Below are 14,305 nucleotides of genomic sequence, written 5' to 3'. Positions count from 1 at the left end.
ACATTCTTCTTCTGTTCACATGAAATATTCTTTAGAATAGACTGTATGTTAGATTAAAATACAAGCTCCTCAATACATTTAAAAGGATAGGAATCATACAAAGTATGTTCTCTGAACAAAATGGGATAATAGAAAGAAATTTGGGAAAGTCACAACTATGTGGAAATTAAACAGCATAAATGTGAATAAATGATGGGTCAAAGCAGAAAACATAAGGGAATGTAGAAAATACTTTAAAGAGAACCCCCAAACACTTTAAAATATACAACACAACAGCAACTTACCAAAACTGTGAGATGCAGCTAAAACAATGCTTAAAGGAAAATGTATGGTTGTAAATGCCTATATTTACAAAGAAGATAGATTTAAAATCAGTAAATTATCTTCCATCTCAAGAAAATTAAGGAAGAGCCAGCTAAACCCAAAGCAAGCAGAAGGAAGAAAATAATAAATATTAGCACGGAAATAAATGAAATAGAGACTAAGAAAACAATAGAATAAACCAACACAACAAAAATTTATTTTTTGAAATGATCAACAAAATTGGCAAGCCTCTAACTAGACTGACTAAGAAAAAAAGAGAATACTCATATTACTAAAATCATGAGTGAAAGAGAAATTTTACAAAAGATCTTACGAAAGTATTTTTTAATATTATTAAGGAATACTATAAACAATTTTATGGCAACAATTTTGATAACCTAGATGAATAAATGCCTAGAAATGCATACATATCAAACCTAATTCAAGAAGAAATAGAAAGTCTACAATGGACCTATAACAAATAAAGTGCATGAATTGATAATAATAACACTAACAAAAATCCCACATAGTAAAACCCAGGGCCAAATGGCTCCACTGGAACATTGTAAAGATGTTACTCTATTTTATTTTGCCTCGATTTTTTTTTTCAGACAGGGTCTCACTCTGAAGCTCAGGCTGCAGTGCAGTGGTATGATCTCGGCTCACCCCATCCTCTGCCTCCGGGGCTCAAATGATCCTCCCACCTCAGCCTCCTGAGTGGCTGGGACCACAGGTGCCTGCCACCATGTCCAGTTAATTTTCGTATGTTTTGTAGAGATAGGGGTCTCATTATGTTGCCCAGGCTAGTCTCGAACTAAACTCCTGGCTCAGGTGATCTGCCCACCTTGGCCTCCCAAAGTGCTGGGATTACAGGCGTGAACCACCACACCTGTCCTGGCTTGCATATTTTTTGATGAGAAGTTTGCTGCAGTTATTCTGTCATCTTTCTAAAGGCAGGAGGCATGTATGCCTTCTCTGTTGACAAAGGTAGAGGATGTTCTTTGTTTTTGTTTTTTAATGTGCTCCCTTCTCCTAGTTCTCCTAGCTTTAATATTTTGTTTTGCATTTTTTTAGATTGTTCATTCACCAGTGCCATACAAACAACTGTTGTTCTTCCCTCAGTTTCTTAATTAAGAAATTAAGACTTTCTTTTCCATAAAAGAGAAAGATTCTTGCAAGCTTTCGTTCTTTCTCACAGTTGCTACTGTTCCCCTCGGCCAACTTACATCATGAAATACTCTAATCTTTTTTGTAAGCACCTACTGAGTCTATGGAGAAGACATTAGAAGTTGGTGTGAACTTCTCTTTTGTCTGTGACCCCAGACATTTATATTGTTTCTCTAGTTTATGCTTGCTCTTAGCAATTCTCTACAGACTTTACCTGAAATCTTTTAAATCATATTCTGGGGGTAATCTGCTTCAGGTAAGCAAGCACTCATGGTCTTTATTTTTTGGAGGTTCCTGTCTTTTCTTATATTTCTAGGTAGGTGGCTGATTTGTGACCTTAGCTTTCCAATGAGTTCAAGAAACTGAATATTTGCAGTCTGCCGTGTGTTTTCCTGTGTATTTGTTTCATGTGGGATGATCTTCTTTACGTTTTTCTATATCTTAAGCAGAAGCCATTCTTCATTTAATAACACACTTACTTTCTTTAAGAGATACAGAAATACTTATATTTTCTGCTAATTCTTGTGCCAATTTTGGTAAGTTAAATTTTTGAGAGATTTTTTTATTTTATGTAAGTTGTGAAGTGTTTTGGCATATACCTGTTGACAACATTTTTATATTAGTTTAATGTTTCTTGGATCTGTAGTGATAACTTCTTTTTCACTTATTCTGCATACTTGGGCTTACATTGTTCCCTTTTCTAAGGTTCTTAGAGCATAATTTTAAGTCATAGATTTAAACATTTCTTCTTTTCTACAATAAGTATTTGGATACAAATTTCTTTCGAAGTCATAGTTTTGTTGTGCTCCACAAAATTCGATATATAGAAATGCTTTCCAATTATTCTCATTATTTATTCTTTGATACAAACACAATCTAGAATTATGTTGCTTTATTTCCACATATTTGAAAATATCCTAAATAGCTTATTTTATAGATTTCCAATTTAATCCCCTTGTGGTGAGAAATATACTCTGAAGAATTTAAATGTGTGTAAACACATCAATATTTGTTTTATGGCCTAGCATATGGTTCATTTTTATGAATGTATCATATGTACTTGAAAAAATGTGTATTTTGCAGTTGTCTTATGATGTGTTCTATAAATATCAATGCAGTCAGTGGAATGGTGGTATTGTTCAGATCATGCATGACTTTGCTAATTTTTCCCTGTGTTCTATCAGTTGCTGAGAGAGTGGTGTAAAAATTTTCTACTATGAATATAGAAGTGTCTATTTCTCCCTTTAATTAAATCAAATAATATAAAAACATGTTAATGGTTTTTATGTATTTTCAATGGATTAACCCTTTTCTCCTTAAGCAACAGCACTCCACGCAATATAGTGAGACCCTGTCAAAAAAAAAAAAAAAAAAGAAAAAGAAAGAAAACCTGCACACGTACTCCTGAACTTAAAATTAAAGGTTTTTGTGTGTTTGTTTTAATTATTATTTTAAGAATAGATTTTATGTAAAATCATGTACTAGGAAAAGCGTGGTGGCTATATATCTTATAGACATGGTAATACTTGAGATAAGACTTGAAGGAAAAATGAGAGAAGTCTAAGCAGAGACACAGAATAGAATATTCCAGGCAGAAAGGCAGGGTTCTCTGCGTTTGTTTCCCACAAATGTGGTTTAGTTAAAATCTGATCCATCAGCCCACACATTAATCAATGGAGCATGGAAAATAGTATGTTCCCAATGAACATTACAAATCGAGGATGACTTCCAGTCCCTTCAGAGCAGTAGAACATATTTTAATCAATGCCCCTTGATAAAAGAGCTTGATTCCAGCTACTGCACTTCCTTCATCAGCTCTCCACTGATGCCTGGAGCCATGAAAATATTTTTCTTTATTTTTGCTGCTCTCATTCTTCTTGCTCAAATTTTCCAAGGTAAGAGGGAAATTATTCTAAAAGTAGAGATGGCAGTCTGCTCAGGATCTGTCTTTTGAGATGAAAGCTCAACTTTTACAAAGTTGAAGGTTCCAAGGCAAACCAGTCACTGAAAATCTTTTCCTGAGCTCAGACACAAAACAATGGGACCACATTGACCGGGACCATCTCCATCCATAATAGTTTCTAGTCAACTTCCCTAACAGCTCTGCCAAGGAATTCAGACTTCTTTGTACTTTTAGATCTCTTTCCTCCTTTTGTAATCTGCAACGCAGGTTCAGCACATTCTTTTTTTTTTTTTTTTTTGAGACGGAGTCTCGCTCTGTCGCCCAGGCTGGAGTGCAGTGGTGCGATCTCGGCTCACTGCAAGCTCCGCCTCCCAGGTTCATGCCATTCTTCTGCCTCAGCCTCCCGAGTAGCTGGGACTACACGCACCCGCCACCACGCCCGGCTAATTTTTTTGTATTTTTAGTAGAGACGGGGTTTCACCATGTTAGCCAGGATGGTCTTGATGTCCTGACTTCATGATCCGCCCTCCTCGGCCTCCCAGAGCCCTGGGATTACAGGCATGAGCCACCGCGCCTGGCCAGCATATTCTAAAGTGATTTCTTTAAAATGAAAAAAAAAAAAGAAAGAAAGAAAGAAAAGATTATCCAAGGAAATGCCAAACATATTTGTTAAGTTAGGGAAGTACAGCCTTTGTAATCTAAATTAAACTAAAGTTATGTTACTAGATTCTTAGACAGCTAATTTTTTTTCATGTCTGAGTCGTCGGTCCAAATCTCTTATCCATACATTATTTTAGACTTTTTGGCTTTCACACACTGGTTGAAAATTATGCCATTAAAACCACTAAACTAACATCTTGCTTACTATTCTCTTAAGTCTTTGCGTCTTTGAGATTCTCTTTGCTTCATACAACCACGACTCTGTTCCTAAGAAATGTTTATGTCCATACCTCCTCAACTATCCTTCGTTCCTTCTGTTGTGAAGCTTTTCCTATTAGAGGTTCTCCATGCATCATGAAGCCCCCTGTCTGTTCCTTCATGGCTCCTGAATTTCTACTTTCCTTTATTACACATTCTGTCCTCAGTAGTCCTGGAAAACCAATAGATATTGAATGTGTGCTAACCAATTGTAAGAAATTGTTCTGTCCACTATGATAAAGGTAGGTAAAACGAAGAGGTAAAAATATAAAGCATGGACATTGACCTTAATTTGCTTGAAGTTATTAGTCTATTCCTTCTGTGTTGTTCGAAAATAGGTTGCTTGTAGTGGTAAATAAGCTTTCAATACATTTAACATGTATAAGTAAGTATATCAATGAGACAGGAAAATTCACAAATAACTTTAATATGAAACAGTTTTCACAAGTGCCATAAAAGATGCAAAGTATAAAGAGAAGTCATAGATGTGGAAACTTGGTTCTAACTAGGAAATGCAGAAAGGCTTCCTGGGAAGTAGTATTTGTTTTGCACATTTGGAAATAGGCAAGACTAGAACTAAAGAACAGAGCCAGGGAACAATGTCCCCATGAAAGTTTCAGTGACTCCATGAAAGTCTCAGTTGTAAAATCAGTTCCCGATTTTCTGCCCTCAGCATCTTTTTGTAGATGTCAGACAATGCTCCAGAATAGATAAACTCATTTAAAATTGTCTTCTCCATCCACTTTAATCAGTACTCCAATTTATTCAGATCAGTCTATAGATGTGGATGCCTAATAGCTCCCTGTCCACAAAACTCATCTCAGATGTATTTGAATTACAATAGTAAGCATAGTTTGGGCACAGATTAGAACCACCACCATCACCATAATCACATAGAATCTCAGAGTTAGAAGTGAATTTAATGATCAATATAAAAGGTAATAAACATAGGTTATTAGGCCAAACTATATGAGTTTGGATCTCAGTGCTAATCTTTATAAGCTGTATGCACCCTGTGTTTTACTTTCCATTCTATAAATGATAATAATAATAGCATTGTTTTGAAGATGAATAAACTTGTTATATTAATTAGAAACTAACTTGTTATAATAAAGAATCTTAATGATAGAATGACTGAAGAAAGACAAAACCTTATTTTTCTTTCATGTAAAAGTCCAAAAATAGCTAAGTTGACTAGGTGAGGGTAGAGGGTTCTTTTTCACCAAGTTATGTTGTGATTTGGGCTGAAGGTCAACCCTGCCATCCTAAACAGTTGACCATTTTATTTGGTTCCAAGGATATTCTAACAGGCAGGGTTAGAAAGTATAGAACCTGATTAAGATTACATGGAAGCAGCTCACATCATTCCACTCCTTTTTCATTTTTCCAAATTTGTTCATGTGGACATATAGAAATAGGAAGCTAGGAGCTGATGTGATTACCTAAGTATTCATGTGTCCAGCTAAACCCAGAGGTTCTATGACTAAAAGTCTGAAGGTAAAAATGACTGCTTTGGGACAGTTTAACAATCTCTCTGTATAACTGCTTGAGCAGTGGCAGGCACATACTCTATGCTATGTTAGAGTTTACCATTGTTGGTCATTTGTTCTTCTACTTATTTTTTTGTTCTCTGCCCTAATTCAGTATTGAACACCCTATACATGTATATATATATATATATATATATATATATATATATATATATATGTGTGTGTGTGTGTGTGTGTGTGTGTGTGTGTGTGTGCGTGTGTGTGTCTCAATTGATTGTCCAGATGCCTGATAAATTTAAGTGATCTGTAGTTCACAGTATCCCAAGTTCAACTTTGGACTATTCAAAACTTTCTCCTTAATTTGAGCAGAAATCTAAGTCCCTGCAATTTCTTTCCATTAGTCTTTGCCTTAACTTGGCACTAACAAAATATATTCCACATGATAATATTTCAGATATATGGCAGCTAATATGTACTGTTTCTCCCCCAAAGTTGTTATTTCCAGGAATAAACATTACTCCTTTTGAGAAGAACTGCTACTTCTTCCACTATTTTTTCCTAAGAGTGTATCTTACCAATTAAAAAAGATTCCTGTTTTGACATATTTTTTCCTCTTCAACCTAATCTCTGTTATGAATGAATACACATTGCCTATGTCTCTCTAAATTTGCTTGCCAGAGCTAAATACACGATTCCATTGGTGTTCTTTGCACAGTAAATTGAGAAGGACTAGCATCATGTTGTTTATCTTTCTACCTAAAACTGTGAGACTCTGACATCATATGCCAGGGCATATGATCTACTATTGGCCTGCCTATAATGTAACAGAACAATCTTTAACTTTTGCTATAAATCAGAGACTATTTGGATACAGGGGAAAAAAAATCTGTTGGTAAGGATCGTTCATTGGAATTAGAAAGTATTTTGTCATCTTCCTTGGAAGAAACATTCTGTTTCTGTACAAGCTAGATATGATTTTGACATATGAAAATCTTTTCTGTTTTTTTCCAATTGGCTATTTAATAAGGACATTGATTATATTGTACCAGGGGTCTGAGCTCAGACATGACTGTTCAGATAACATCTGATTTTTCTAATTTCTAGGTTTATAGTCTGTGTCTCTAGGAGTTATGGTAATGAGGAAGTCTGAATTTGGCCTGGGCGATGTAATTTTATCTTACAGTTACTAATTACTAGATAACTGAAGACAAATTGCTTTCTTTACTTAGCCAGGACAGCAATTCATAGAGCACTAATTAGTAAGAGAATGGAAGGTCACTGTGAAGCCAAATGTCTTACCTTTGAAGTAAAGACTGGGGGCTGTAGAGCTGAATTAGCACCATTTTGCTGCAAAAACAGAAAGAAACATTAAAAACTAAGCACCAGCTGCAAGAAACAAAGAGGTGAAGATTCTCTGGCTGCTATATCAGTGGGATAAATCTCTCTGGACCATCTCTCTTTGATCTGCAAAGTTTGGATTATCTGAAGCCATGTCTGTCCAGTTCCCAGTGCTACAAGGAGATACCCTTCCTAGGCTGTGAACTTCTTCCAGGCAGACACTATATCTTGTTGACCTTTGCACTCTCAGTTCCTGACACACGGCCTATTAATGATTTCTTTTACTTTATATAAAAGTGAGCCATTGAATACACAGATAAAAGAGATGGAATGGAATGGTTGGACTGGCACTCAGGTGAATTGAGTTCTAAAGTTATAGCTCTGGCTTTAAACAGATGTAGGACATTGGGCCCTCTGTGCCAAGATTCTAGTATCTATAATGTGAGCAGATTGAACCTCTCAGTAAACGGAATACCTGCTAGATGCTCATTGTGGCTGCTTCAGCAGTATCACTGTCATGTACTCCTTTCTCTCTTTTATAGGTAGGAACTGTTTAGATTCTTGTTCATTTACCTGTTCGATCTAAAACATCAAGTTTTAGAATGAAATGCACCCATATCAAAATTCAAGTTGGCTGTAGCTTGAGCAACATCTTCATTCTGGCCATTTGCAGTGAGAATTGATCAAATCATGGGTTTCTGAAGCAGTAAGTTCCCCAAAGGTCATCGAATTCAGTGCCCTTATTACAAATGAGGAGAGTGAGACTGAAGAAGATTATACAGTTACTGACTTAGTCACATTTATATTCCAACTTCGGGCTTTCTGGACTTGTCTGCTTAGCATGTCCACAAAATAGGATGCTGGAAGATAATAGAACAACAAAAGGCAGTCCTAAAGATGGAATGTTTCTCAGCGGGTTCAGGTGAACAGTTAAATGGAGGAAGAAATTGAAACAAACTGAAAAAAAAAAAAAAACCATAGAAAGAAAAAAAGACACTTTCTAAGAATCTCTTTTGTAATCCTGCAAACCCTGCCCTTTCAGAGCATAACAATGGCAAACTGAGGCTTGCCTTTTCCCTAATTTGCCAAAATTTGGAGTCCCAGCTTTCTAGCAGAAGAAAGCATATATCACAGACCATTTCATCGTAGAAGATTTATAGTACACCATCCCAGAACAGAAGAAGTAAAATCCCTCTGCGCTGCTCTAGAAAATGTCCTTCTCTATTCAGTTAAGCTGGCTTCCTGTAGAGATGTAAATAAAGGAGAAAAAAAAATCTGGAACAAGACAACGTGTAAAATGTTTTAAAATAAAAAATAAAATGTGTTTTTGAAAGATCTTCTGGTATTGCCACTTGTCTTCATGGTGCTAATTTTCTTATTCTGAAAACTATGCTGGAGGAAAATATGTAAAGTTATCTGTTTCAATCAGAGGAGTTTTCTGTTCTGCATTTTCCCTAGAAATTCCTTAAACATTGTCTCAGATAAAACTAACTGCCTTTGAGAATCTAAGTGTGTTTAGACTTTCTCGTTTCTTCATTTTTAATATTTCCTCTTCTTTCTCTGTCAGTCAAATGACTTGAAATATAGCATACATTTCCTGTCTCCAGTGTTTTTATACCCTATTTCCTTCTCAACCTATAGAAATCTCTTAAAGCCAGGCATGGAGGCTCATGCCTGCAATTTCAGCACTTTGGGAGGCCAAGACAGGAGGATCCTTTGAGCCCAGGAGTTCGAGACCAGCCTGGGCAACATAGGGAGACCCCATCTCTACAAAAATTTAAAAATTTAGGCTGGGCACAGTGGCTCATGCCTGTAATCCCAGCACTTTGGGGGGCCGAGGTGGGCAAATCACAAGGTCAGGAGTTTGAGACCAGCTTGACCAACCTGGTGAAACCCCGTCTCTACTAAAAATACAAAAAGCAGCCAGGCGTGGTGGCATGCATCTGTAATCCCAGCTCCTTGGGAGTCTGAGACAGGGGAATCGCTTGAACCCGGGAGGCAGAGGTTGCAGTGAGCCAAGATCATGCCATTGCACTCCAGCCTGGGTGACAAGAGCAAGTCTACGTCTCAAAAAAAAAAAAGAAAAGAAAAGCCCGGTATAGTGGCTCACACCCATAGTCCCAATTGCTTGGGGGCTGAGCCCTGGAAGTTGAGGCTGCAGTGAGCCTGATCATGCCATTGCACTCCAGCCTGAGTGACAGGGGGAGACTCTGTCTCAAAAAAAAAAAAAAAGAGAACCTGTTTCAAAAGAAGAAGAAGGAGAAGAAGGAAGAAGAAGAAGAAGAAGAAGAAGAAGAAGAAGAAGAAGAAGAAGAAGAAGAAGAAGAAGAAGAAGAAGAAGAAGATTATTTTAGCTCTCATCATACTACTGGAATTTCTCTTTATAAAGGTACCAGGTACCTCCTTAGTCAGTTAATAGTAGTTTTTCTCTTAATAAATTACCAGGGCCAACTCCATTGACCTATGGCCAGTATTCATCCTTCAGGCCCTTTCTGAAACATTTTACAAGGTGATCTATCTCCTGCACCTTAATTTCTTTCTTTTCTGGCCATGGGAATGTTTGTCTGCTGGACATTTCTCTTTGTCTTCTCCACACATTCTCAGTCTTCTTTGCTGACTGTTCCTCATATTCTCTTGGCTAGGATTGCTTTCACCTATGTTTCATTCTCTTCTTATTATACATGTTATCTCCAAACAATCTCCTCCATTCTCATGGTTCCCACTGTTTATGGACTAATGATGTGGTGTTACTTCTTTACTTTTATGATTTCTTTACTCTGCTCTGTGGTGCTGTGCTGGGACTCTGAAAACAGCATTTGTCATACTGCTTGGCCAGTTAGCTTCTTGTTAGCACCTTTAATGAAAGGTATTAGCAGGAGAGTGGAAAACAAGACAAAGAGTGAAGGCATCTGTTCCTATGCCGTTTTTGTCAGCCCCATTCCAATAGCAACAGATGGTTGGCTCCAGGCTTCAGGCTTTATATTCTTTCCACTTTCTTAGCAGCCCCACAAATATGCCAGAAAAGGACCAGCAGCATCCTAGCTCTACCTCCTTGGTTGTAAGAGGACCGGCTGAGTTACAATCTGCTTTTCTATGCACCTTGTCTATCCAAGCACCTGTTGGACCATGTCTCCTCCTCAGAAGTCTGAACACTGGCTATCAAGTGCCTCTGCCTCATTTGCCTGCACATCAGTCATTGAACATTGCTCCCTTCCAATTTTAAGCATGACTTATGTGGTGTAACCCACTAGGAGACATGGGCGCCTGGTACTGTGTCTTCTCCTCATAGGTTCAAGCTCTAGCTGCATACAAGTAAGATAATTTTGAGCGCTAGCCCCTGAGAGTAACTTTACTCCTTTGTTCCTGTATGTTAAAAGGCGATATCTCTTTTGTATGGTTATCTCTGTGCCTTTTCAACCTTCCACTACTTATGTATCCAATTTAAGTTTACTGAGCTACTCTAAGCGGATTTCTGATAGGCACTTCAAAGGTAATGTCTTTATTGCAATTTATTGGTTTGCTTCCAAATCTGACCTTCATTTAATATTCTAAATCTTAGAAAATATTGCTATCGTTTACTTGACATTCAGGTTAAAAGTAGAGGTTTACTCAGGAATGCTTACTTTTCTGAATAAGTCACACAATTTACTCATGACATTAATCTGCATAAATTGCTTATTAATCCCTGTAAATCTTAATGCAATTATCTCCTTCCCTCTTTCTCCTCACTGATGTTGTTCTAGATCAGTGCCTTATTATCTTCAGCCTCTGCTCTTACTGTCATACTTGGTGTTAAGAAATTCATCCTCACTGCCAATTATCTAAAATTTACTTATAATTTGTGGATTGAACTTTGCATGAAGTAAAGGAATAGTTCTACTTTTTCATGATTTATGAGCACACACATGAGCATACACACACCCATGTGAATTGACAAACCATAAAAATTAGTCTAAGATTTATATTCAGATGTCTACGAATCCTTAGAACACTCAAATATTAGAACTAGAAGTAGCCTTAGAGATCACTTAAGTCCCTGCTTCCAGAACTATATTGGTTAATTATAGTCAGTGTAACTAGCCTAGAATACTTATAATTAGAGCTCTATGCCCCACTCTAACACTTTCAAATGGGGATCTCTTAAGAATTTAAATTTGTAAAATGACTTTTCCAATTAAGTCTCCTGCACAGTGACATTTGAGACCTGTTGATCACTGAACACAGAAGCATCTGAGATCCATTGATCTCTGTCCCACACCTCCAGTTAGTTGCAGAAATAGATTCAGGCTCAAATGCAGGATTGCTGCCTTCATGTCCAGTGGCATATCACTGTGTTGCACTTTTCCATTTGTAAAAGAGGTATGGAGAGGGCATGACCAAGTGGTTCACCTTGCTCAACCCCAGGAACAGAAGCTCAAACTTTATTGGGTAGACAGACACATGTACAGCAAATGAACATTCCATGTATTAAGTTCTACAGCCTGATCCGAGACCTGTGGGAGTTTAGAACATGTGCATTTAGACTAATTACGACTGGAGTCATTGGGGTCCAGAGAGGTTTCACAGACAAAATGTCTTGTGACCATTTAAACCAACTGGTTTATCAACTTAGCGTAAATCACTTTAACTGAAACTGAAGGAGTATTGCTGCTAAACTTCCTTTGTTGCCAATATATTTGTAGTTTATGTTCCCATTTGACAATTATTTCCATTCAAAACTGCTCACTTTCATTCTTCTGGGGAACTGAACCGAAAATGTTAAGGACTCTCTGTTCTCTTATGAAAGCCATTCTGTTCATATGGTGCACTTCTGTCCCTGATTGTCTATATCGAGGTATAGAAAGGTCCTTTTTATCCAAACAAAGACATTTCACTGGCCCAGGTGAGCTGCTGACCAAAATGAAGCCACCTATCTTCTGTCTGTATGGACACCTTCACCTGTGAGGACTATTATCATTCTCATTTGCCACTTAATTTTTTTCCCATTTCACTTTTTTTTTTTTTTTTTTTCGAAACAAGTCTCACTAGGTGGCAAAACAATTTGTGGAAGCCTTGACAAGTTTAATGAAACTGAGACCTTGAGGGAATCCCCTGGGCAAAATCTCCACTATCTATATGTGGAGAAGGGGCTGTATGAGAAACCAGGAAAACTGATGACAGAGAGAACTGTAGTCTTCTAACCCGTGCACAAGCCCTTCCGGCTGTGTGAACTGCAGAGCGGGCCAGGTAAAGGCTGACTTAGATGAACTGCAGTAAGAGGTGCTCCAGGTGTCTTGATCCACCTCTGCTTCATCACTGAAACTGAACAGGATCTGAGTAGTAGAAAATGGGGCAATTTCCTGATTTTTTTTTTTTTTTTTTTTTGAGACAGGATCTCATTCTGTTTCCAGTCTGGAGTGCAGTGGCACCATCATAGCTATGATTACAGGCACATGCCACCATGTCTGGCTAAATTTTTTTATTTTAGTAGAGATGAGGGGTTACTCTATTGCTCAGGCTGATCTCAGACACCTGAGTTCAAGCAAGCCTCTTTAGTGATTTTAAGAAACTTACAAGAGAGAGCTATGACAAAGCTCTGTGGACCCAAGGCAAACAGTGTAACAGGGGCTGACTTATAAGGATCACCATCAATCTTAGCAACCTAACCCATTGTCCTTCAATACTGCTGCTCTTCTGGGCTTGTCTCTGTTCCTATGACTTTATTCCAATCCTTGGCTGTACCTCTTTTTTTTTTTTTTTTTGTCAACCCCCGGTCTTTTCAAATAGAACTTACAGAGATCAAAACTCTCACTCTGAAACTGAGTGTACTCCTTCACATTCAAGGTAGGAACAAGAACTACAGGTATAAAGTCTTCTGCATGGACAGGCTTTGGAGCAGCTCTGAATCAGACTCCCTACCTTTGTCCAAGGAGATGCATGTGCATTAGGATCAGATCCCCTCTGAGGAGGTAGGGCTGGTTATGCCCAGGAAGTGATATGGACACATGTTGCCTTATATACACTGCATTGCATTTTAGATGGACCATCTTCTCGTCAGGACTTCTTAGTGACCCAATCAAACAGCCTTCCTACAACCATTGTGCTTTGGTAGGGTTGTAGTTTCTTCTGGAAAAGCTAAGGAAATTTTCTAAGGTAGGACAGGAAAATCTTGTTTTAGATAGTAATAATAAATCATAATTTTAAAAATTATGCTTCAATGCATTGTCATTTTTTTCACTTCTCAGCATTTTTTTTTTTTTTTTCTTGAGTCTTGCTCTGTCACCCAGGCTGGAGTGCAGTGGTGCGATCTCGGCTCACTGCAAGCTCCGCCTTCCGTCTCACGCCATTCTCCTGCCTCAGCCTCCTGAGTAGCTGGGACTACAGGCACCCGCCACTACGCCCGGCTAATTTTTTGTACTTTTAGTACAGACGGGGTTTCACAGCGTTAGCCAGAATGGTCTCGATCTCCTGACCTCGTGATCCACCCGCCTCGGCCTGCCAAAGTGCTGGGATTACAGGAGTCAGCCACCGCACCCAGCCCACTCCTCAGCTTTTATCAGATCCATTTTCTAGGCAAGGAATCAGAGACTCAGAGACACAGTGAGCAGACCTTAATTTACCCAGACTTTCATTTAGTGGGTTAGTTTCTCGTAAGGGGCTTCCAAATGTAGACAATGTGTGTCCCATGCAGACTCAAGAGGAATCAATTCAGTCTATTTGAAGACACCCCAAACTCATATTTTGTAGAAACCAAAAAACAAAATATTTGGTAGAGAAGGTCGAAGTGTCTGAACGGTACATACAGGCAGAGCTACATTACTTGGCTCCTATGTGAAGAGAGAGGGAGCTGCAGAAAAACTAAATGGGAAGGCTCAGATGTATGAATTTCTTCAACTGAAATTGCATACAATCCTGGCTCCTTAATCTGTGTCCACTTCCCAGCAGTTATGGGAGGTATGAGCTCAGCTCAGGGGAAACAAACTTAGCTCTGGAAATCTGGAGAAGCAGTGAGCAGGGCTGATCCCCCAAGTACCCTGATGAATCCCAGTGTTCTTTCTGTTCAATTACCTAAGGGAAGCTATTCAAATTTTAAGTCCGTTTTGAATCAAAATATTGATATATTGCTTTAAAAAAACTTAAAATTTAAAGAAACTGGTATTAGTTATGGGAAAACCCGAAGGGTACCCTCATTTGGAAATAATCTTTG

At 38.1% G+C, this 14,305-nt stretch overlaps 1 protein-coding gene across 1 annotated transcript; it reads left to right on the top strand.

Annotated features, from left to right (window-relative positions):
• The first annotated feature begins 2,531 nt into the window (after positions 1–2,531).
• LOC134730862 (beta-defensin 107A-like) lies at positions 2,532–10,183 on the top strand. Its single transcript, XM_063606543.1, has 2 exons — positions 2,532–3,365; positions 7,011–10,183. The coding sequence occupies exons 1-2, from the start codon at positions 3,296–3,298 to the stop codon at positions 7,151–7,153; spliced, it is 213 nt and encodes a 70-aa protein (XP_063462613.1). The 5' UTR covers positions 2,532–3,295; the 3' UTR covers positions 7,154–10,183.
• Positions 10,184–14,305: the final 4,122 nt, after the last annotated feature.

Source organism: Pan paniscus, chromosome 7 (genome assembly GCF_029289425.2).
Source record: "Pan paniscus chromosome 7, NHGRI_mPanPan1-v2.0_pri, whole genome shotgun sequence".
Classification (NCBI taxonomy): domain Eukaryota; kingdom Metazoa; phylum Chordata; class Mammalia; order Primates; family Hominidae; genus Pan; species Pan paniscus.
The sequence above is the reverse complement of the archived record's forward strand: the minus strand, read 5'-3'. Positions and strand labels throughout refer to the sequence as shown.

What these genes read in the sequence shown, in the direction of transcription:
- LOC134730862 (XM_063606543.1), top strand. Translation starts at nt 3,296, where the DNA reads ATGCCTGGAGCCATGAAAATATTTTTCTTTATTTTTGCTGCTCTCATT. An exon ending in TCTTGCTCAAATTTTCCAAG is followed by an intron (nt 3,366 to 7,010) that starts GTAAGAGGGAAA and finishes TTCTTTACTTAG; the next exon opens with CCAGGACAGCAATTCATAGA.